Here is a 25,619-nt window from a genome sequence, read left to right on the forward strand (position 1 = left end):
GGAAAGATTGGGAGAGTGTAACCAAGAGACAGGGAGAGCAAAACAACAGCATAGACTTTCTTTCGTGTGTTTAACTATTTCAAACCTACACTGTCAGAATTGCTTCATAAACTTTTTTGCATTTTCCTTTAATTCTTTATAAAAATGACCTGTAAAATATGCAATTCGCCTGTCTTTAGTTTTTTCAAAAATTGTCACGGGGGAAATCCCTTTCGCATGAACTCCTATGCCTGGCGGGCTTACTTGGTCTCTAAGTGAAACGTGTCCTGAACTTTGACGCCTCACCTCTTTGAAATGTCACCAGCCTCCACTGCTCTTGCCTTTCTTTGGTCCTTTCTCCCATCTGGTCTCTTTTATTTGGAGGTTTCCTTAGCTCTTTCATTCTGATATGTTTGATTTCCTCTATAAAAATACACTGTTCCATTACCTTTCATTGTTGTTCCTTCTGCGTTACTATGTCGTTCTGCAAAATACAATTTCAGAAATATTTTGTTGACGATAATTCAAATTCAGAAGCTTCCAATACCTTATAGGGACATTTAGTATGTCATCAATGACGCCCAGAGATGTGTCACTGAAAGACAGTCATAACGAGAAGCCATCATGTCCTCAAGAGTGCCCAGAGAGAAGTCTCTGATGGCTATTCATTTCAGCATTAAACAGCAGATCCCTAACAATTGTGGCACTGATGCACCATCAAGTGAGTGAGACCATGCATGTCCCCGGGAAGTCCAGAAATATTTCACTAATGGGCAGTCATGTCTTAATTAAACCGAATGTCCTCACCAACGCTCACAATATGTCAAAGATGGCTCCCACTGAGCATTGAACATCCCCTATTCTCTCAGGTAACAACATGCATAAACTTCAAATATGTTTTCTGTTGATTGATAATACACAAAAACAAAAAATAAAAATATTTAAACCCTTTCATATATTTGAAGTTTCCCAATTTCTACAAACGTCAGACAGAATGCATTTGCCAATGCTTGATACATATATGCTGCATACAGCAAAAGCCAACACCCACAGAACTCCACTGGCCGGAATTGCTACCACCGCTGTTATGTTGTGAGGTGGTGAACTGACTTGCTAATAAATTGCACAGACGCTTATTTTTCAGTATGTCTCCAATGCATACTAAAACTTAGGTGTGGGATCCATTTATTCACAGCAAGTCCTGACGTCGGCAGGACTATACCACTATCAGGACATTTACAGTGGATTCCATAGAGGACACCCCCTGAGTCTTGTTGGACATAACACACCACCATAGGTGTAGGACTTGGCCCTTTTTGGCTAAAGGTCCTTAAACTTTTTCGCTTTTCCCCTAGACTTTTTTCCTGACATGGTGTTGCCAACTTGGATGCTTTGGACACTTTGCCACTGCTAAAGAGTGTCAAAGTTCAAGTGCTCCCTGTATAAAGTATAATGGTAATTGGATGTCCATTGTTTGGTATGTTTGCCTTACTAGTAAAGTCCCTAGTAAAGTGCACTATGTGTGCAGGGGCTGGTAATACAAATGTTACTAGTGGTCCTGCAGCACTAATTGTGCCACCAACACAAGTAGCCTTAAAAAGAGAACTCAGGCCTGCCATTGCAGTGCCTGCACGCAGTTTGTTAAACTACCATCTTGTTCTGACAAGTGCACCCACTTGCCAGACCGTACCCTTCCCTTTCTATGCACATCAGACACCCCTATGGTAGGTCCAGGGTACCCCCTGGGCAGGGTGCAGTGCATGTGAAAGGTAGGATATGTACTAATGTATTAAGGTGTGTACCATGTTCTGACAGTGAAATAATCTCCATTTCGTTTTCACTATTGAAAGGCCATCTTGCCCATAGGATAGAATAGGAAGGCAGTGTAATACGTTTTCCAGCCTATCTTCCCAAAAGCTTAAGATGGAAAGGTGAAGTTTATTGTGCCTGAACTCATAATGTGATAACACATCTTTTTATGCAGGTGGTTTTTGCACTGTGTGTTTAGAAGCCACTCTTTTAGAAGTGGCTGGGTTTTTGTGCTCTAACATTTCTGTGACTCTCTTCCTGGTTGTGGATTGTCTGGATTTGAAAGCGATAGGATCTGGGGAATGTCTTGACCTAGTGGAGGAGGTGAAACAGCAACAGGCTGACCTGCATCTAGAGTGTAGGGGTAGGAGTAACCCCTAGAGGTGAAGAGGCCTTGGGGTTGCTGCAATAAAACAATTGTCACATCTCATGCTGAGTGATTGAGAATCTAGAACCCCACTAATCAAAGGAAGAAGGTGTCACTGGCAGGGAGGCACCCTGAACTGGTTTGAACAGGGGTCAGAACCCCCCTGAACACACAGACTTCAAAGCCATTGAGGGGTATAACTATGAGAGCTGAAGCCCCTGAACTTTTGAGAAAGGCTTGATCAAGATTGAAGAAGACTGGAGCTACTTCGTGGTCAAGAGGAATCTTTGCCAAGGAAGAAACAACTGAAGAGAATGAAGGAAAGGACTGACCCTGCTGTGTGTTCTGGGGCTGGCCTGCAGTTTGCTGTTTTAACTAAGGAAAGGATTTTGCTGTGCCCTGAAGTAACTTATCCCCAAGGGCCCGAGGTGAGCTGGCTCCCTGTTGTAGAAACTCAGGAACACAAAAGTTTCCAGGAGAGTCTCAGCGATGCTGTGTGCGTGTGCTTGTTGCAGCCTGAGACCCTTGTAAGAAGTGCCCTGGAATCATGGGCACCTGGAATCCAAGCCAGGCCGAAGTCGCTGGGCGAGTAGAGGAGAGTGAGTTTGCGCCTTCCAGGTAACAAGTGTCGACTCCTGGGGTGGGGTGCGGGCTCGGAGGGATATGCTCTCGCCCTCTTTCTCGTTCCGGCAGCACGAGCCTATGCTTCGGCTCGTATCGCAGCCCGTATTGCCAAGGGAGTGGCAGTACTGGGGCCGGAGTGCGGAGCTGCACTTTTTGTTACACCATACCCGTGTTGGGGGGCAACTGTTGACATAGGCTGACTGCGAGTCAGAAGGAGTGGCGGAGAGACCGCCTAAGGCACTGTGATCAGTGCTGTAGTGTATTACGCAATATCTTATTTCTGCATAATGGAGTACCTGATTGTCGTATTACACATTGCAACATTTCTGCATAACGGAGTACCTGATTAGTGTATTAAGCATTGCATTATTCCTGCATAACAAATGAACTGATTACTGTATGATGCATGGCATTATCTCTGCATAATGAACTACCTGATTGTCGTATGACGCATTGAATTGTTTCTGCGTAACTAACTACCTGATTAGCGTATTGCGCATTGCATTATTCCTGTATAACGCACTACCTGATTAGTGTATTACGCACTGCCTTATTGCTGCATAACGCCGTACCTGATGGTTGTAATACGCATCGCATTATTTTACATTGCAATGTGCCTGGTGGTTGGATTACACATTGCATTATTTTTACTTAGCAACATGCCTGATTGTTGCGTTACGCATTGCATTATTTTTACATTGCAAAGTGCCTGATTGTTGCATTACGCATTGCATTATTGTTACATTGCAAAAGTACATGATTCTAGCATTACGAACTGCAAAACATGGTATTATGATTACAGTGGAATGTTTAGAAGTGCTCATTAATATCGTCAGAACTTACAAGGGCTGGCCTAACAACCAGCCAGGAGAAATATTACACATACTCATACGTTGGATTTATATTGCGTGGTCTTATATATCTTTTTATCTAAAATTTATACTCGTTTTTTATAAAAACTCGTGTGGAGTCTATTTGTGGTGTCATCATTGGGTTGCTGTGAGCGTGGTTGTAAATACTTTACACATTTGCCTTGAAGATAAGCCTGGCTGCTCGTGCCGAGCTACCGAAGGTATGAGCGGGGGCTATCTCAGAAGGTGATCTTCCTTTCCCTGATGTGGAAACGCGGGTCCCTATTTGGCCTAAGGTACCTACCTCAGCCAACCAGGGATGCCGGGTCTAACAATAGAGTTGAAAATGAATAGCCCTTCCCTTCTCCCCCATGAATGAAACAAAATGGAGGACAATGAACGCTCTGACTGAAAATTACTTCGAAGCAGTATTGCACACGTGCTCTGTATCAATTACTAAATATGAGGCCGGACATTAATTCACAAGTGCACACATTTTCTGACACGAGAGCCATGACTGTTAACAGTATTGATTAAGCACTGCGTAATGTTATTTTTTTGTTGCATACATTTTAGCATAAACGGTGGACTCGTTAAAATGCGTACGTTATAATGAAAATAGATTTTGCAAAGAGATGGATTATCCCTCTCTAATTCCAGATCATATACCAGTGTCTTACTCTTTGGTTTAGGGTCAGCAACTTCTAGGATGGTTTATAGATTTTTGTTTTCAATCTGTGACTGACCATTAACCTTTGACCTGTCCTCTGTCCTTCTTTCTTCTCGTATTATATAATCACAATAACTGCTGACCTGGACAACATATGATACTTTACAGAATCCTTATGGCGCAAATACTCGGAAATCAACCTTTTTCGGTTACTCTGTTTGAGCAAAAAATCATATGTACATTTTCGTAGCTATTAAATTGGTGTTTTTGCTTTCACTCTCTAAAATGTGTCTGCATTCCAGAAGACGTTCAAGAAAAAAGAACCTTCAATTCAGCACCCCACATTACCTAATTACATAATTTTAATGCATATTTTTGGGGGCAGTTTCCTTGATTCTCCATCATTTTTATAATGTACAAATGTAAGAATTTTTTGATTAACAAATTGTCAGGCCCGCTTTTCTGGGTCATATCATGTACAAGACATGCTTTTCTCCACAGCATTACGAGCCCTCTGCTAAAGTGACAGACATTTATCGGCTAAAGGAACCATTTCACCTGAAATGGACGAATAAAATAAACGGGAAGGCAACTGCCTGGGGACACATCCCTAAAATATGCAGTGGCAAATTACCCTGATAAAATATTCATGTGCTTTAAAAACTACGATTTACACTCCAGTTCATTTTATTTTATGACACAATATTTGTGGCACGTAAATAGCCTATTACAATACAATATCCTCTTCATGTAAAACAACAATTCCAGTCAGTAATAACACAATACGTTGACATGATCTAATTCCCATAACAAAACCAAATATGTCATAATTAAATAATATTTATTCTATTTATTCGAGAGGTTTGAGGAGCTCGGAAATAGTTGCGTGAGAAGTGAGCCCATCACACACTACATGATGCATAAGTCAGTGCGAATGGTACTATACAGAGAGCGTATGAAGGGTGTAATAATATCTATTAAATTCATTGTGGTCCTCAAGAATGTGTGTGCACCAGCTGTTATACCGAGGCACATCAAGCGTAAAGCCATCATAGGTCTCGGAACTTTGATACTTAGGGGCATATTATCAAGAAACCGCGTTAAAATTATCGCTGCTTTAGCGGCAGGAAACTGCAGCTAAAGCAGCGATAATGGGCTTGATAATATGCCCTTATGAATTCTCATAGAAGCCCATGTTCTGGTGTGAACATGGGCTTCTATTGGAATTCTCAAGGGCATATTAACAAGCCCATTATCGCCGCTTTAGCAGCAGTTTCCTGCCGCTAAAGCAGCGATAATTTCAACCCTATCCTTTATAATATGCCCTTTGTTAATTATCCATACAATAAACATGCTGCCTCCTGGCGCTGGTTACAGGTGTCACACATACAAATCAAGCCCAGAAGCAGTCTTCTTCCAAGGACTGCTTTTACCACAAATGTAGGCAGGTGCCAAAAAACTGTGCCTGCCCCTCTTTTCCACCACATCTAGGTTAAGGCAGCCAAATCAGGACCCCGCAGCTCTTCTGCCTGAGTTGTCAATATAGTCTTCAACCATCCTGCTGACTCCAATGTATGTGTTCACTCAGGCCAGGTGCAAGGGGTAGCACTGCTGGACCTCACTGAGCAGTAGGCTGCTATGAAATGGTGAGGCCTGAGTGTGCATATGTGAAACTGGACTGGACCTATTGACTCATTCACATTGGACAGACAATTAATAGTAAGGCGTCAGTTGTACGACCCCGGTTCCACGCATATATCTGCTCCTACCACCTGTACCATGCACATACCCTCACTGTTCATACCTTTACAACATAATTCATTGTAAAGGCATGCGTGGTAAAGACATATTCTTTGTAACATAACATATGGTGAGGTAGACGTGTTGTAACTACGGCGTGGTAAAGGCAATGCATGGTAACAGCCACATTGTAATGGCTGTTTCCCGGCAACAGCAGTTAAACAGGTAAAATGAAAGATAGTGGTGGAAGAGATGGGATGCGGATCATTATGAAATGAGGCGATACATTCCAAGCCAGTACCATGGATGCCTATCAAAGAGAGCCAAAGGAGAAGAGTGGGTCGATGTACCACGTCATATGTTGCAGAAGGGCCAGTAAGATCAATGCGACAACTCCAGTTCAATCGTCTTTGGTACCAGATCTTCCAGGGAGCAATGAGTTGTGAGTCAGTCTGTCGACAAAGCAGAAACCAACTTGGGAAACGGTAAGGACTTTTTTGAACTCAATGAATACATTGTGACAGCAGCAAATGTGCCTCTTCAATCAATTTGTCCATAACGTCTTTTTTTTTAGTAAATTGATGTATAGTTTTCTGGGTTAAAATAGTCAAAACATCTTTATAGGGTAGCACTTTTACCTCACTGGTATATGCCCCAGAACAGAAAGAAGATTGACGCCAGAATCATCCACTCCCATGGGCATCTTTTCTTCCTTTATATCTTTGCTACACAGATCTCCCAACTAGATCGCTGAGATGGTCAGGGGACTTGGTTCTACATATGCGTGCAGAAGGTAGGGAAGTGCATGTATTTGCACTAGTTAAGTATCAACTCGGCCAGGACTGCGGATTTGATAGTTTGAGCTTGGAATAGCCCGTAGTCCTTCTTTACGGGCCTACTATGATAGAATCATGTCCTAGACCGATCTCCTAAGTTAAGACACCTTGGAGTGAACTTCCATGCAGACCTTGTCATGAGCCCCCCGGTTAGTGCAGTAACTGTAGGTTGTTTTTCCATATATCCTCCCTTTTCTTACCATGGTGGGTAGGAAGGCAGTGGTCCCTGCCACTAATGGCAGCAGATTATATTGTAGTACCTTACTCTAACCAGGGATGCCTAAACCTCTGATAAGAAAGCTCACTGTGACCTAAATAGCAGCCACCAGATTACTATGAATGTCCTGTAGTGTCATCACGCTTTACACTCTCTCCATTGACTGCCTATGCAAGCACAGACATACCGCAGGACCTTCTGTCGGGTGCCTTTTTGTGTTCACAGATAGACTCCATAGCTTTTGAAAGGACAAACCACGAAATATCTATCAGCATGAAAACTGTGTACAGCAGAGCTGGACCTACCTTTAGATTAGAGGATGGAGGGGGGGCCAAGCTTTTAACATCTTCCAATTTGCCCTTTTGCAGGGTCCCCGCTCTTACCTAAGATCACTCCAGTGAAGATCATTCATGCTGATGCACCCACTGACACTGTATGATGAGACTAGGTTTGAAGGAGTATCTGATGTGGGTGCAAATGCCTTGTTATCTTTGGTGCTGCTTTCAGCGTTGGCATATTTTGCAGTAGAAGAATAATGAGGCCGGAAAATGTCTGCCAGAGAATATTAAGGCACGGAAATGTAAGCTATATACACTATGCGTGGGAGCACGTGAAGCGTACAGCACCAACGATGCTGTAGGGTCACAGTAGACCAGGACCTATGTGTGATTTCAGTCCGTCTGCACTTGAGTGTGGGTTGGATACAGCAGGTGGGTTCATTGAGGTCACGGATTTTAATGTCTGACTTAGTTTTTTATAGTCTTCCAATCTTTTAGGGTTTCTCAACCAGCTACTTTGAATCACTTCTAAGGCTCCCAGAACATCTAGGGCAGAGACAGGGGCCAGGACTCATTCCAGAAGAGGCCAACAGCAGGCTCCAGCCATTACTGGTCAACCAGTCACTTCAGCATAAAGGCCTCTTGCATCTTGTTGGGTGCCCGCACCTACCAGGCTGACCAGTGCCAACAGAACCTGCCCTGGACCCTCTACTGGCCTCTGTTGGGGTGAGTCCTAAACTCCAAGTGGTACCCCCCCAGGTCCTGGACACTTGGCTGCTGTTAAGAGTGTAGTCCTCCCGTCCATAAACTGAAAAAGAAGTGGGACTTCGTTCGCACTCCAGGTAGAAAGTTGGCAAAAGGTTTGTCAAAGACAGTGACTACCATTAAAGCTGCAGCTGTAGAACTCCAAGTTCGCCTAAGCTTTGTGGCCTGCCCTATAGAAGGAGATCTGACTTCCAGATAAAGTTTCTAAGTCCGAACATGGAGGGCTTCATTGACACGGATGTTGAGCAGCAACTTATAGACGTTGAGGCCTTACTGGGCACAGACTTTGGACTTTGCCTTTTTGGAGCTTTCCAGTCTTCATTGAAGATTGCACTGGGATCATGCTCTTCAGCAACCCGCCATCTTCGAGACTTGCATCATATCCAGGTGGAAGCTTGCCCAGCTGACGACTTGACTACCACTTTTTCCTTCAGAAAAGCTTCTAAGTCCAAAGACAAACTTTCCACCAGGACGAACTGTATCCCTGTATTACAATGATCCACTGCGATCGGCCTTAACTTTTGGCTTTGACCCACTATAGTGTCACAAAATAACGGAGAATGGTGTTATTTTATTTATTAAAATGTACTCTAGTTTTCTAAATTAGTTTTCAGTATTGCTGTTTGTGTGGATGCATAAATACTTTACACAATGCTTCCGAGTTAAGCGTGACTGCTTTGTGCGAAGCCACGAGAGGGTTAAGCACAGGTATACTTAGTGATTCTTGTGATTCACCCTGACTAAGCCTGGGTGGAGTTCCGCTAAGCGGAATGCCACAAAGTGATAAAAAAACTATTCTGCTAGCAGAGGAGTCATGTCGTTCGCTGTCCTTTTGAGCACAGGTGTATTTGCCTGGCACTGTAACATAATCGTGAACGGCACCGTGCACAGTGCAAGAGGGCGCAGCTTCCTTTCTGCTGCTCGAGTAGATTTTCTAAGTGAGCAGCATTTTTCTCAACGTGAACGGAAAGTTTCTCAACACCAGTGGTCGCGACCTGCGGCAACCATTCAAATCGAGAAATCTGACCGCCCGGTTGAGAAATCTCTCCAGGAGGTTGATTTTCCTTGCTCGTGCTCTCCAACTAGAACTTGGTGAGCGAAAGCAAGGAAAACTTTTGCCGGGAGGAGTATATTCCTTACTCACGTTTGGCAACTTGACATTGACGAGTGCAAGCGAGGAAATAAACCTCTGCTACACGGAGCAGAATTCGGGAACTCCACGTCCTCCACGGAGGACGGAAAACTCTTCAAACTCCTCAAGCAGAGCAGAGTTCACCGCCCAGGATTAACCCTGACAAAGATTGTGATTATTTGAGGTGGTTTTCTCACCCCCCCCCCCCCCCCCTTAACTAATACTTACATTTGTTACAAACACACTCAAATGAAATAAATCTTAATTTACCTACTTGCAAGGACTAGGATTGAGGGCACAGAGGGTTTGGGAAAGAGAGGCTTGATGTACCTAGTATGAGTACAAAAGGTTTGGAACCAGGTTAAGCCTATCAACAACTCCTGTCTAAACCACCGGGCAGATTTGGCACCGTGGAAGGCCACAGGTCCCAACATCTTATTAACTGATTAAAATCTAAAGTATGAAGAATAAATCAATAAATGTAACGTATTAGAGGCCATTAGCAATTCCTCAGTTGCCACACAGGAAAAATTAATAAGATTTTTTCGAAGTTATCCTCCACGTAATTTTAGGGAAATGTAGGCATTTCTCCAGACGCATCTGTCCTCCCCCGCCCACATGTTGCAGCTGTGCATTAGGGAGAATACCTCGTTAATGCAATCATTTCATAAATATGCTGCCTCCCACCCAAAAGCATACCGGAATGCGACAAAACACTTATAGTGTCTTTCCTGTCAATAGTGCAGTGGGGTTCGAAAAGCCTAATGACATTTTTCATGTGGGTGTAATTCAATGATTGCACCATAATGCTACCGCTGTAGCAGCCAGCTGCAGAGGAGAAAATGCAATTACAAGCACATTAGACACCTCAATAACTTGTTCTTAGAAAGCACAGCGTCTGAAGCGGTTTAGTCTCCATGGTCTAGTGAGCCTTTACATCCATCAGTTGATTTGCTATTTGTAGTTTTTTTTCTTCCTGGTAACGGCAGTGTGGCTTTTTCGTGCTCACAGAGGTACCATATCATTACAGCAGTAAGATGGCCTTTCCCAATTATCCTAAATTCAAGCTGTCCTTTGTGGAGACTTTTAACCCTGAGTTAGTGGTTAGTAGCAGGTTATAGGATGTGCACTGCTGAATCAACCAATACCGAGCACATGAAGTAGAATCTGCTGACACAAGGCCCGCCAAATTTAAAATGATGGAGGGCAAAATAATTTTGACTGTTCAGATTTCAGGCATTATGACTGATTTAGTGGTAAAAAAAAAATACAAAGAATTTGCTGTATGATTGAGAAGCATATCTCATTGCCTGTGCCCACCTCCCCCAGGATCTTAAACCTATGTGAGTTACCCTCAAATATGCTAGTTTTAGCACTGCAAATGCACTGACATGGAGGTTTGAGGCAATCCAATTAAGTATCAACGTCCTTGCACTCAGATGAACACTAGGTTAAATGAAAAACATGACTTTATTCTGTTCAGACACTAGATATGGTTACTGACTTTGGTCTACCTGGCAGGAACAAGATGAACTATTAATAGACTGTTTGGATTTCCTAACCATTGATTTCATACAATGCAACAGTCCAGAGTCTTACGGGTCAGGGAATAGTTTATATGAAGATAACTCATTATGAATGTCGAGTTATAAGGTTTAGGTTGGTGGTTCTGCTTTTTTAGATCAGTAGGGGCTGGTGGTCTAGCAGATATACAATTTAACACACACAATAGATAAGGAGTAGGAGGAAAAAGAGTCCCACTCCGACTTCCAATAACAATGTAATACACACACAGAGAAGAGGGACTAGGTGTTCAGAATCGCCTTCATCCAAAGTCTGGAAAACAACCAAAGGTTTTAAAACTGCCCTCACACAGTAAACTGTGTCATGCTTCATCATAGGGCTGCTACCACACCTCCAGATATAACTGCTAAATCCCTTCCCCCCATTTAACACTTTGGACCAACCTAGCTGTATTCCACAGACACTGCATGAAGTTCTCTATACCGCCTTCATGGACCCTTAATCAACAACCGCATGGTTGACCATAACGCAGATCAATTTTCCATATTTGAAACATTGCTCACCCCAGATTGTTGCCTGCTCTGTCTCTAGCCCAAAGCACATATACCGTGCAACTGAAGAAGTAAGAGCATGGCAGTTTTTCCATTTCCTCTCAGAACATTCACCTTCCAAGTTAATAATTAGCTTCATCCCCCTCCATGAATTGGAGAATTCTGTGTGAATCTCTGCTCATGATTCCCCTTTCCCGACTTGTAAATTGGACTGAGCATTACGTACGACTGTCCTCTATGAAAAGTCCATCTTACATTAATCCTTAAGATCTCAATGTCCGACGCAGTTGTCCAGACCCCAAAATAAAGCTGCTCTTGAAGAACTTCAAGGTCATCTTAAAGGCTTAGATGAGGTGGCGTAAGCGAAGAACTTTCCTTGAGCCCAGATGTTCATTTTTTGGTTCCCATAAAGCTCCGAGAGCAGACCATGCTGAAATCACACCAAACAAAGTTAAAGTACACAGCTCCATTAGTGGTGTCCTCCTTTCACTTTGATTGGTGCTCGGAGACACAATCTCTACAATGTTCCAGTTCCATCTGTACCTTTCACAAGTGGATCTCTGTTTGGGGGTTGCACTGAGACGGCGATCTCCAAGCGGACGTTCACCCACTAACCATCAGACAACCACTTAGGGGAGGGGATCAACCCTCTTGGTCATGGGCAAGTGCTCCCCCTCCAACCAGGGCACAAAAGTCTTTCTGCCTCCTGCGCCCTACCCACTCCTCCACTGGATTGATGAAGGAGGGGGCAGAAAGTCCACTAGACACAAAAGCAACAATTTTTGTTAAAAGAGAAAGGGTTGGGTGGCCCACACTGGCATTTTAGCCATGCCCCACCCAAAACAACACAAACAGTTTCTCTGAACCCCTGGAAGGTGATTCTAGCATTTATAAAAGTGAGGTTCTCACCTATTTGTTCCTTTTTTTAAAGTAACATACAATACTGGTGTCCCGATGCCAAGGGAATGCAATTCAACACATTGGGGGCATTCCATGATTAAGTGTATTTTCCTTATTAAAACATGGTTCATTTGTGGACAAAATGGGTAGGTGTTTATTACCTCATAGCATAGCACTGAGTCCGCTCTCACCTGTGTGGTCAATAACATCCGACTCAAGGTGGACTCGGGCCAAACCACGGTTTTGGTTTTGTTGGACCTCACGGCCGCGTTCGACACCCTGTCCCCGGCCATTCTTACATCTCGGCTTAGGGAAGCTGGTGTCACGGGACCGGCCTTGAGTCTCCTCAACTCCTTTTTGTTGGAAAGGGAGCAGAGAGTGATGCTTGGGAACCACCTCTCCCCTGCTAAGTCACTGCAGTGTGGGGTGCCACAAGGGTCGGCTTTAAGTCCAACCCTGTTTAACATCTATGTGGCTCCCCTGGCAAGACTAGTAAGATCGCAGGGGATGGAGGTGGTGTCCTATGCAGATGACACACAGATTATGGTGTCATTGGCTCACTCTTCTGTCACGACATCTGCCGCCTGTTTCAGGGTATGCATGCAGTATGTGGCAGACTGGATGACTATAAATTCCCTGAAACTGAACGGCGAAAAGACGGAGGTGTTGATTTTTGGGAAGGACCAAGATGTTTGGTCAGATGAGTGGTGGCCACCTTCTCTTGGCATCTGCCCCACCCCCTCCCAATCTGCCAGAAACCTGGGCGTCAATTTCGACACCTCGCTTTCCCTTTCCCTTCAAGTCAACAGGACCGTGGCCACCTGCTGGGGTCTGATTAGGATACTCAACAAAATCCGTGGGTATCTTTCCCCTCAGGCACGTAAACAGGTTGCAGTTGCCTTGGTAGGATCAAGGTTAGACTATTGTAACTCTCTTTATATGGAAGCCAATAAAAGCCTTTTACATCGACTGCAGGTTGTGCAGAACGCTGCAGCTCGCTTTGTCCTGGCCCTTCCTAAAACCTCCTCTGCTACTGCAGCCAGGAAAGATCTCCACTGGCTACCTGTCCAGCACAGAATCTTCTTTAAAATTCTGTGTTTGGCCTTCAGAGCTGTGACAGAAGGCTCTTCCAGTGCCATTGCCTCTCTCCTTACGCGCTATGTTCCTACACGAGACCTTCGTTCCGCGGGACTTTGTCAACTTGTTGTTCCGCGTTTCAAACTAGCCAGATGGGGAGCCAGAGCTTTTTCTGTGGTTGCCCCGCAGCTCTGGAATTCGATTCCGTTCGAAATAAAAACTCTTCCCACAATTGAGTCATTTAAAAAGGCTCTCAAAACTTGCCTTTTTAAGAGGGCCTACCAATGAGAGAATGCTGTAGCGTGTACTGTTGGGGGGCTTAGTTGCTATTTTCTGATTTAGGCGCCTTGACGCCCTTCCGGGCTAAGTTTGCGCAAGATAAGATCCGTTTCATTCATTCATTCATTCATAGGCAAGGCACTTTTGGATGATAAGAATTGTGGACATATTAAATTGTCTTGTGCCCGTGACCACCCCGAGTCCAGCATGTAAAACAGTTAAGAGGTGGGCCTGGTGAAATTTGGGAAAACCTATGAGATGGGAATTTCCATAGTTTTGCATTGATAACACCACAGCTTCTATCAATGGTTTGAAATCATTTTCTGGGATGAAAGGCATGACCCCTCAAAGGTGCATTAGTTGATGCTGGGCCCCTTATGGTAAAGATTTAAAGTGCACTTGCAGGTTCAAGATCTTGTTAAAATGACCAAGCCATACGATTTGGCACAGTGCACAGTGGTGGTGTAGCATTACAGAGCAAGCTTCAAGGATAGATAGATAGATAGATAGATAGATAGATAGATAGATAGATAGATAGATAGATAGATAGATAGATAGATAGATAGATAGATAGATAGATAGATAGATAGATAGATAGGATATTGCTTGTAATGTAATTACATTTGAATTTAAACATATCTATTGTTAAACCAATATCACTGTGGGCACTAAACCAAGCAGGTGGTCGGGGGGGAGGCAGACGGTGTATGCAGATGTATACAGAAACGACAAGCCCTCCATTGCCAATGAAACACTGCATTTAAGAGCAAGGTTATCTAATACTTTCTCCTGTCTGAACAGGGATAAAGGGATTTAAACTAAAATACGAAATTCATAACTAAATACATAGCATAATTGATAACAAGTCCCATTAAAGCAGTTATAACTCCTAAGCAATGAAGTGAAAGAATTACAAGACATAAAATGGACTCTAGTGACAAAGGTGAAATTAACAAGCCAACAGGGTTTATGACGTGTCACTTTATAGAAAGTTATGAAAAAACAGCTCAGCTCAGCGGTTTATGGCTAAGTAATGAACTGCAAATGGCACTAAAATGCTCTTCACTGTATTTCATACTCCGGCAAATTAATCGGGGTGTCTGTCTTCATATGCATTGTGCAGGGCTCGTCGACGAGTCATGCACAAATTGAGTTACATTTTTCCAGAAACAATGAAATCCTGCCTCTGCATACCTAACCTTACATCCATTTTCTCTGTTAATTAAGTGTGGGGCGTAGTCAAACTTCACCAACTAGAAAGGAGACTTGGCAGAACATGTGCTGTTTGAGAGCGAAAAGCAACTCTGGGCTCTGATTTGGCCAAGTTGTTCAGAACAGTGTCCCTTTAATGTTTCCAAAGTTCAGGAATCTTGGTGATGACATTGGTGATACCCTGACTTTTGCACCTTAGATTTTTCTAGTGTCAATATCCGGTTTCTTTCATGCTAAAAATTCGCAGGCGAGGCCTTTCCTTGCTACCAGAATCAGGGGAAAGTTAGGCGTCAATAGGGTTTATTTAAACGCTCCTGGACTGGATTCGCAATTTTGCCATGGGTTTTATTCAATGGGACTTCAAGGAGCTAGTACTCCTCCCCAGTCTTCGTGCAGATGCACCAGCTCCCAATGCGCTGGACTATTCATTTAAATGCAGAATGCACTGAGCGTAAATCTTTCTCAATCAATGGACCTGCACTCCTTTAAGCATGGGCGAATTTTGCAAATCGTGAATTTGCGGATTTGCGAATTCGTGATCTGCAAAATTTGCGAATTTGTGCAAATTTGTGGATTTTTATATTTTTGCGTGTTTGTGGGGCGCTTTGCGCGTTCGCAGGGCGTTTTGGCATGTTCGTGGGGGTTTTTTTGGGCGAGACAGTGATGCGCCCTCTGGTTCATCACTGCCACCACCAAAATAGTTACAAAAGTCAGCTTCAACTTTTGACCCAATCCGTTCCGCTCGCGGATTTTGCGGGGAATTCCCGAATCTCGCGGATTGCGAATTTGCCGAAAATCCGCAAAATCCGCAAGCGGAACGGATTTTCCGCCCATATTTACACTCCTTGCCCCATACTCTGTGGATTATTGAATGTGGTGGGGCTTTCTCTGTTCAGGCATCCAGGTTATGTTGCCTAAGCAACCACGAAAAGCTGAAAGCCACTACTAATTTTGAAAGACACTTTAGATATTGTTTTTGAACTCTATCACGAGCCTGCAGTAGCCCTTTCACCATTTCTTGTTGCATTCAATGAGCCATGGATGGCTGAGCCCCAGGCATAGAACATAATGTAACAGAGCAGCTTCTTGACCAGCAGGCTCTGCTTGCAGCGCCCATTGTCATTCCTTGGTGCACTCAGTGAGCAGAGAGAGACCCATGGGTGGCTGAGAGCTGTAATAAAACAGCACAACACACAGCAACAAAAACTCCACCTTGACAGCTGAACCTTACTGTGCAAGCAATCCTAACCTGATTTGAAGTTTTAAGACCCATAATGATGATGGAGTGACTGCATTGCAATAACTCATTCCTCGGGGAGGTTGCAGAAAAATGCACAGAGGCGTGGTGTGATGCTGGGATTTAGGCCGACCTTACAGTTCTGCAGTGATAATACAGGTGGATTAACGAATTGATAAAACCCAAACCAACCAAGCTAAATTAGTGGGTAGCCAGGAGGGGTTTTAAAAAGTGAAACAACATCCACTGTATCCAGATCCCTGTTAAGGAGGCACGCTGCTGGAAAAATGTCCAAATCCTTCCATTGTGACAACTCAGAGTTTTAAAGCACACAACATGCAGAAGGCAAAGGTGCTTATCAATGCACAAGCCTTTTCATTTGTCTTGAGTGCCTATGACATTGTCATGAAGAGCCCAATTATCTGCCTGAACCTCAAAGTGAAAATTCAGAGAGATCTCTCCATTTCCTATAGGCCTGGCGCGGCGTCTGGACGGGGTCTTTGTTTCCGTACCTTGCCGCTGAAACTGGGCCTGCAGCAGTAGTAGAAGGTTGCATGCACACACACTGGAGCTGATTCTGAAGGATTCTAATGCAAGTGCAGACTCCTCAAGCCCAACTGAAGGATACTAAGTATTACGGTTCCTGTAACTACAACTAGTGCATCAGGTGCAGTGCCACCAAGTCCCGGGGTATTACTGGCTCAATGCTCACAAATGATGGCTGTGTTTAATTATCTCATACATTTTCCTTCCTAAGGCCCATGCCGCAATTGTAACCCACTGCCTGCTCAAAATATATCAATAGCATCCTGCTGAGCTTAAAAGACCCATGTCTTTGACAGAGAGTGTTCCCCCAATCAGCCCATCCCATATAACCTCCTATGTTATGTTATGTGAATTTGTAGAGCGCAGACAATCACCAGTGAGGATATCCAGGCGCTAGTAAAAGTTTGCATAAGGAATGATAACACAAGAGGAGATGGTCTTGTTTCTGTCTAACAACCATATCACAACACTACACAGCAGCTACTCCAGGAGATCAAGATTGGCTAATAAAGGCAACTGGCAATATCCTTAGGTCCCCAACAGTAAACTAAACAGCAGAGAATGATGGAAGATGGACGTACCACTAGTTCTGGCATGTTTATGATCAGCTGTATGGGTAGCTTGACATCCGGGTCATCGGTGTAGTCCATAGGCACCATGTTGGGCGCCAGTTCATAATATCGGCTGTGCAACCTACAAGCAAGAAAATGCAAGTTTTACTTCATTTTGTTTGTTCCGGCCTCTTAAACAATTATGTACACTCTTCATAAATGTGACTACAGAGCATGCTGGGTGCTATTTGTTGTAACATGGGCATGCACTTTCTGAACTGTTTCCTTTTCAGGGCCCTATTCACAAAGGTTAATTCGTGGCCGGGGCTGTAATATTGAAGTGCCCCAAGGGCGCAATGGGCGGTAGCGCCCCTGGGGCACTTTGGTATCACAGAGAGGGCAGCAGGTCTTGTGCAGCCCTTTCTGTAATACAGATAGTGCTGGTGCGCACATAGTGCCAGTATTATCACCAGAGAGTGTTCTCTCATTTGCATGGGGGCGTGGCCCCAGGCAAATGAAGGAAACTCTTTAGCTCTGCACCCCACCCTATTATAGACACGGGTGCAGAGGCAAAGAAGCCTTCTCAAGACTCTGCATGGGACCCGAGCATGGCGCACGTTTACCTGTAGATTCTTGGGAAGGTTTGTAAACACCACAAATTAGTACACCTACACTCACACATACGTGCAAATCTGCAAGTTGGGATTTACTACTTTCTTTGTGAATCTGACCCTGTGCGTTTATAGCTGAGAGAACATAAAGGCGAAAGATTGGGCAAAATGTAGTTCCACAGCGAGCAACCGAAGCAGAGGCGGGACGGTCCAGCATTTGGAATCAATATTATTTGCAGACATCACCAGTTACATTGCAGACACTGAACAATTGTCATGTTAAATTGTACCACGAAAGAACTATGACTAGCCACTGGTTGGTGGAGCGAAGTCCAGCAAAACCAGATGACATTTTTACCCATTTTCAGAAAATTATCCCGAGTAACGTATTAATGAAAGTCTGCAACATAATAAAAAAAATCCAATTAAATTTTATAATAGAGCTACTAATTTTCCCAGTAAAATGTGACACATCCACATAATATTAAACATAATTAAATTCACACAAAGTATAATAATTATATTAAGCATTGTTAAACAACTCTAGTTTCGAAGCTTTAAAAGGATAAGGTATCATAGGCTCGTTTCAGTATCATTTTGATATCTGTAAATGTGTGGTTTGAAAACAAAAAACATGATAACTACAAAACAGTTGAACACTGTGTGAAATACTTTTTGTTCATGGTACTACACTCATTGTTCAAAATATCTGCGTCTTTTACATTTTTTTCCATTTTGTTTCAAATAAAAGATAAAACAAAGTAATCAAAAAGTTGTTGTTATCAAGCAAAACATTTTACTAACATTTTACAGAAATAATATATTTCCACATATGTACATGTCTGCACCATTTCACATATTATCCAGTGCACGTTTAGGAAGTGGAAAAATAAACTTTAGTCTAAACCCATTGAGCAATTCACAAGATAACAATAGATGTTTAGTTGAAAACCTGGGTAGCAAATATGCATTTTCTCATTTGGCAAAGATCCCATATCAATTGCCAGTTTCCTAAGAACAATTACCTCAGTCATAAAAATGTGGTGTACGTCCAGAGCCAATTCCTGATAAAAATATGAATATGCAGAGAACAGTGCTAATATGAAACAGCAATGTTTATGTGTTAAAAGATACAGATCCTTGAAATTGCAACATGGATCCTTCAATTCAGGTGTTATGAAGAGGAAGTATATCCTACCATATCTTTGCGTTACTCAAACTGTAATTAATGGCTGGGTAAAGTGCTCTTTTCGAACATTCTAGTAGAAGAAAACAAGTATGTAAATGCCCTTTGCAGACATTCAAATAGGTGTAGGTTACTTTGCTACAGAAGCCTAAAATACGAACTGAAAGCATCCTTCAGAATTATTCAAATATGACAGAGCGCCACCTGAAAGATAGCGAGCAGTCAGGGGGCCCCCTGATAGCAGCCCTTCGGAGTGGGGACAGGCATCTCCTTGCATGCGGGTGCAGGCACTCACTGCACCCACCCGCAAGGGTATCTCGAGTCCCCCTCAAAAGTGCAGGCGGGTTGCCACCTACACAGTTAAATACGAAGCGTCTGCTTCAAAGCCGCTCTGTATTTCACCTGAATAAGCAGCCCCCAGGGCAGCACGACTTCGGGGTTGCACTGGGGGCAGCGCATTCAATACAATACATCGCACGCTCCCTGCTAGCACCTGGCTCACTTTTTGAAAGATATGTCAGCTGCTAACAAGGAAAATGCCCTGCATTTCATAATACAGCCCCTGGTATTCAGGAAGGGATTCCTGTACGGCGTAAACCCATTTATGTGCACGGTGCTCTCCGTCATGACACATGGGGCCAGATGTAGGAAGGGTATTACCAGTAAGTAACGGCCGAATTTAACGAATTTCGGCCGTTACCGACCGGTAATAGGCTTTTCTGATGTAGGGGCCGAAATTAACGATTCGGTAATTTACCGAATCGGTAATTTAAGGAATCGGTAAATTACCGATTTCTTAAATACTGATTCAGTAAATTACCCAATTCCTAATGTAAGGAGCACTTAAATGAGTGCTTATCCCATGTTAGGATTTGTTATTTACCACCAACTACAAGTTGGTGGTAAATAACGAAAAAAAAAAAAAACTATTTTATGCAAATTGCTTTAGTGCCATGTTGCAGACATACATGCCAGGACATGTATGTCTGCAACATGTGCACCCATACACAAGTGAGGGGTGCAACAGGGTCACAAAGTGACACCCTGCCACCCTCCAATGTTTTCCCCCTTTTACCGAATCGGTATTTACCGATTCGGTAATTGACATTCATTCCTATGGGCCTCCAGGCCCATAGGAATGAATGTCAATTACGGAATGATTTGCTACATAGCATTTACCGATTCAAAAATACCGAATCGGTAGAATTCGGTATTTTCAAATGGGTAAATGCTATTTACCTACATCTGGTCCATAGTTCTTTGTACCGGTAAATGCCACTTGAGAGGTGGGAAAAGGGACTTTTCAAGGCATTCCTGAGCCTGAATAGCCTTGGTCGTTTCTGAGCACCTGTAAACTAGTGCATCTGTGGGCAACCACAAACAAGTTTCATTCCCCTAACCAACCTGGTAGGGTCAGAGTTTTCCTCCACTGGAGTAAACCCCTTTCCAGAATGGGAAGAGGAATGGCTCACTCTCACATTTGCTGGGAATGTGGGGGAAGGAGATGGTCTACGGACAAAAATATTTTGCTAGTGCAGAAAAAAAAAGAGTGTTTACACAGGGGATCCTATTCTTTTTGCGCAGAGTCTGCCGCGGTGGAGAACTATGCACAGGTGGAAATGGATCCAGATGAGAATGTCACTGACAGGGCTGCACTGGCTACCGGGCGTTTTTTGCTGGGGTGGCAGGGTGGGGTCCAGTTTCATTTTTGAGGGGCTGATTTTGTTGCTGAGGTTGCATTGTAAATGAACAATGCAAAACAAATAGCTTCAAAGTGTACTTTTTTAAACATTTGTTTTGCATTGTTTATTAAGGAAAGCCCGGGAGCCAGTCTGGCCCTGGTCACTAGAGCTTCTCAAGACTCTGCATGGGACCCGAGCATGGCGCATGTTTACATGTAGATTCTTGGGAAGGTTCGTAAACACCACAAATTAGTACACCTACACTCACACATACGTGCAAATCTGCAAGTTGGGATTTACTACTTTCTTTGTGAATCTGACCCTGTGCGTTTATAGCTGAGAGAACATAGAGGCGAAAGATTGGGCAAAATGTAGTTCCACAGCGAGCAACCGAAGCAGAGGCGGGACGGTCCAGCATTTGGAATCAATATTATTTGCAGACATCACCAGTTACATTGCAGACACTGAACAATTGTCATGTTAAATTGTACCACGAAAGAACTCTGACTAGCCACTGGTTGGTGGAGCGAAGTCCAGCAAAACCAGATCACATTTTCCCCGTTTTCAGAAAATTATCCCGAGTAACGTATTAATGAAAGTCTGCAACATAATAAAAAAATCCAACTAAATTTTATAATAGAGCTACTAATTTTCCCAGTAAAATGTGACACATCCACATAATATTAAACATAATTAAATTCACACAAAGTATAATAATTATATTAAGCATTGTTAAACAACTCTAGTTTTGAAGCTTTAAAAGGATAAGGTATCATAGGCTCGTTTCAGTATCATTTTAAAATCTGTAAATGTGTGGATTGAAAACAAAAAATATGATAACTACAAAACAGTTGAACACTGTGTGAAATACTTTTTGTTCATAGTACTACACTCATAGTTCAAACTATCTGCGTCTTTTACATTTATTTACATTTTGTTTAAAATAAAAGTTAAAACAAAGTAATCAAAAAGTTGATGTTATCAAGCAAAACATTTTACTAACATTTTACAGAAATAATATATTTCCACATATGTACATGTCTGCATCATTTCACATTTGCACACCTGTGCAATGTGGGGTCCCTCAGGGGTCTTCTTTAAGCCCCACCCTGTTTAATATCTATGTGGCCCCACTTGCCAGGGTAGTGAGATCCTATGGGTTCGAGGAGTTGTCCTATGACGACGACACCCAAATTATGGTCTCTCTAACGCAGTCGGTGAATGATTCCGCCTTCAATTTTAGAACTTGTATGGAGGCGGTGTCTCACTGGATGGTTCAAAACTTCTTAAAGCTCAACGGAGAAAAGACCAAAGTTTTGATCTTTGGGGGTGGCCATGATATTTGGTCAAAAGACTGGTGGCCGGACTCCCTTGGGGACTGCCCTATTCCCTCGCACTCGGCTAGGAACCTGGGGGTCCTGTTTGATACCACCCTGTCCTTCGACCAGCAGGTCAGCAGGACCGTGTCCACCTGTTGTGGTATCATCAGGATCCTCAGACAGATAGGACCGTACCTTTCACCAGATGCGAGGAAGCGGGCCACAGTAGCACTAGTCTCATCGAGACTAGACTATTGTAATGCACTGTACGTGGGCATGAATAAGAGCTCTGTCCATTGACTACAGATGGTCCAAAACGCGGCAACCAGGCTGGTTCTCAATCTTCCCAGGTTATCCTCTGTTTCCTGGGCTAGGAAAGACCTTCACTGGCTGCCGGTCAGGCTAGGGTCTCTTTTAAGCTTCTTTGCCTCGCCCATGTGGCCTTGTATGGCGCTGGGTCTAAAGGCATTAGGTCCCTCCTTGTTCCCTATCACCCCAGTAGATCTGTTACAAAAAATCTCCTTCAAGTGCCAAGATTTGCCATAGCTAGATGGGGAGGCAAAGCTGTTTTCCACCATTGTACCTAAGCTTTGGAACTCCCTCCCCCTTGACCTGGTGGGACAGTCTTCTTTGGCACTTTTTCGCAAGGACCTAAAAACCTGGCTTTTTCGAGAGGCGTACTATTAAGCCATGGGCTTGGCGATTCTGAGACTGGTCATATGACACTTATATTGTCTGGCGCCTTGACGCCCTTGGGCTAAGTTGCGCTTTATAAATTTCCTTTATTATTATTATTATTATATTATCCAGTGCACGTTTAGGAAGTGGAAAAATAAACTTTAATCTAAATCCATTAAGCAATTCACAAGATAACAATAGATGTTTAGTTGAAAACTTGGGTAGCAAATATGATTTTCTCATTTGGCAAAGATCCCACATCAATTGCCAGTATCCTAACAACAATGACCTCAGTCTTAACATAAAAATGTGGTGTACGTCCAGAGCCAATTCGTGATAAAAATATGAATATGCAGAGAACAGTGCTAATATGAAACAGCAATGTTTATGTGTTAAAAGATACTTCTGATCCTTGAAATAGCAACATGGATCCTTTCATTCAGGTGTTATGAAGAGAAGTCTGTCCTAAAATATCTTTGCGCTACTCAAACTGTAATTAATGGCTGGGTACAGTGCTCTTTTCGAACGTTCTAGTAGAAGAAAAAAGTATGTAAATGCCCTTTGCCAGACATTCAAATAGGTGTAGGTTACTTTGCTACAGAAGCCTAAAATACGAACTGAACGCATACTTCAGAATTATTCAAATATGAGTATATTACTCTATCACAAGAAATTAAATTGCTGCCATCAAGAAATTTAATTTTGGAAAATTACTTCCTCCTGGCCCATGAATTGGATGTTTTGTTCCATCACTGCTTGGGCTGAATTCTTTTTTTTAAACTGTACTCTTTCTATCTGGATTTTATTATCCTTTCAAATAATGCATGAGGGAATATTTGATGGATTTTTAGAGATCGATGAGTGCTTGTCCCCATATTATTAGATGAGCACATCACATGATTACTCAATGGCTGGAATAGGTACTTAGGTTTGCCATTTGAATTGCTCTACACCCCTATGCTATGGTATATATACACACATTGCAGTGGCAAATGATAGAAAAATGATAAATTTGCCACCTAGGAAAAGCCTATTGTATTTATTCAAAGGTCGTTCCTAAAGTGTGCCTTGTACGTCCACAGGGTAAGGTTCTAATATATAAATTAGGGCACATTACACATTGAAGGAAATGTGCTCTCACAGAGAAATAAACCAAGGAATTTCAGTTTGTGATCCTTGTTAGAACATTTTCCTGAACAAGCCTATGTGGGATTAAAAATCTTTATTTACTATCTCTGCGTGAGCGAATGCTTGAAAAGGGATTCAAAGTTATTTCATGCTCCGTTTTCAAAATTATGGTTTCATTTTTGATAACTTAAAAGGAAATGTAACTTAATGAGAAAAAGACTTTGTGCTGCCTGAGCCAAAACAGGCCTAAAAATATTTACATATCAACCATTTCCAGGGCTAGGATACACAATCGTTGCTGAAAGGATTACCAATGCCTGCCTCTGTGATTAGGAAGAGTAGATAGATATTAACTACTGACTGCTTATATGTCTGAGAAGGGACTGGAACAGTTGGCAGAAGAATGAACCTTTAGCACTACCTTATTTGACTTGGAGTAAGAAGGGCTTCTCCTATTCATTCCCAGGACACCCCTCAACAGTCTGGCTTCGGTCAGATCAGGGAGAAAACTAGTTTGCAACATGTTAGAAGGAAAGAAAGCTCATCTAAATAGAGGTATGGCTAAGAAGCACAGGACAGACCTGCCTGAGGCAGAAGTGTTCGGCCATATTAAAATAGTGTTTCCTGAGTAAAGAGGAAGTGCTAGAAAAAGAGTTGTGGAACTGCAAGAAAATAGTATTGGGTGGGACATTTTCTACAATCACTGGGTATTGCACAGGATATATCTGGAACCTCAACCATCACCTCCTGAGAACATCCTGGACTTTGGAAACCCCTCCTTAAAAAGGCTTTGCTGGAAAACGACTCCTGACCCCTGCTAGTAGAAGAGGTCTCACTCAAGCGCTCCTGTATCTTGCTGGCAACAGGGACTGGAACTGTTCTCCATGGGTCAAGTGATTGGGGTCCTGTCTGTCAGCATGAGACACACAAAATGCAGAGTGACTCTTGACTCCAAGAGAGCTCAGATGACTATAAGGAACTGAACCATGCAGGGGACCCAGCTAGAGAGGGAGACCCAATGCAAGTCCTGCCGCCTAGGAGCCTTCCCGAAGAGCTGGGGATGAGAAGGAGCTTTCCTATTAGATGGAGAAAATAGAGACTTAGTCATAGTTTCAAGTTCTGAGGGGCCAGAATAAGGTGCCAAGGATTGCCCAGGATAATCACACTCAAGGCGGGCAAGAAGCTGCCCAGCTTGGTGGAGCCCTCCCACCTGCAACAGCCATTCTTCCCCCAGCGGGGGATTTTGACTTTCAAAAAAGTGGCTAATTCAGAAGGTAAATCTTTGGACTTGAGCTAGTTGCAAAGCTTTCAAACTTTTAAAGTGACCACAGCATTATTAAAACAAGCTTTTCCCGCTCGCATTTTTTAGCAGAAAAAAACATTACTTCACTGAGTAATCAATGATGATGTATTCTACTTCGAGGGACCCTTGCTGGCCAGAGTCTTGGACTTTACCCCACTAAAAGATTTGGACTTCCACTTCAGAGACTGAGATAGAAAGTAAACTCATGACTGGGTCTATTCGCTTGGTGAGTTCAGCCTCGACTATCGCGGTCAGCCTGAATTCACACCTAGGTTACGGTCAACACTGAACAGCAACATTTTATGAGCGTTTTACTTTATCGTAGTGCTTTTTGCCTTAAAACTTTAGAAATGTATGCCTCTGCTTCCCCTTTAAGCTACTTTAATGATCATGGTGTCGTTTTGTTCATTTATTTTTTCTCTATTTTTTTAAATTGATGTGGTAAAAGTATTGGTTTTGTTCTTCTCTTTCAAATTGCTGGTACTCTTTGAACTTAACAAAGAATACTCTGGGGACTGCATGCTATTTGTGCTGTAGCTACCAGGAGTTGATCAGATATTATCTCAC

The 25,619-nt window shown here is 43.0% G+C and overlaps 1 protein-coding gene across 1 annotated transcript in view; it reads right to left on the minus strand.

Moving 5' to 3' along the window:
* Positions 1-25,619, minus strand: part of CIB2 (calcium and integrin binding family member 2) — a 474,622-nt gene that overhangs the window by 176,933 nt on the left and 272,070 nt on the right. The window contains exon 3 of the mRNA XM_078684641.1: positions 17,176-17,287. Coding sequence (XP_078540767.1) covers positions 17,176-17,287 — 112 coding nt within the window. The remainder of the gene's footprint in view (positions 1-17,175; positions 17,288-25,619) is intronic.

This window comes from Lissotriton helveticus, chromosome 3_2 (assembly GCF_964261635.1).
Source record: "Lissotriton helveticus chromosome 3_2, aLisHel1.1, whole genome shotgun sequence".
Taxonomy (NCBI): Eukaryota; Metazoa; Chordata; class Amphibia; order Caudata; family Salamandridae; genus Lissotriton; species Lissotriton helveticus.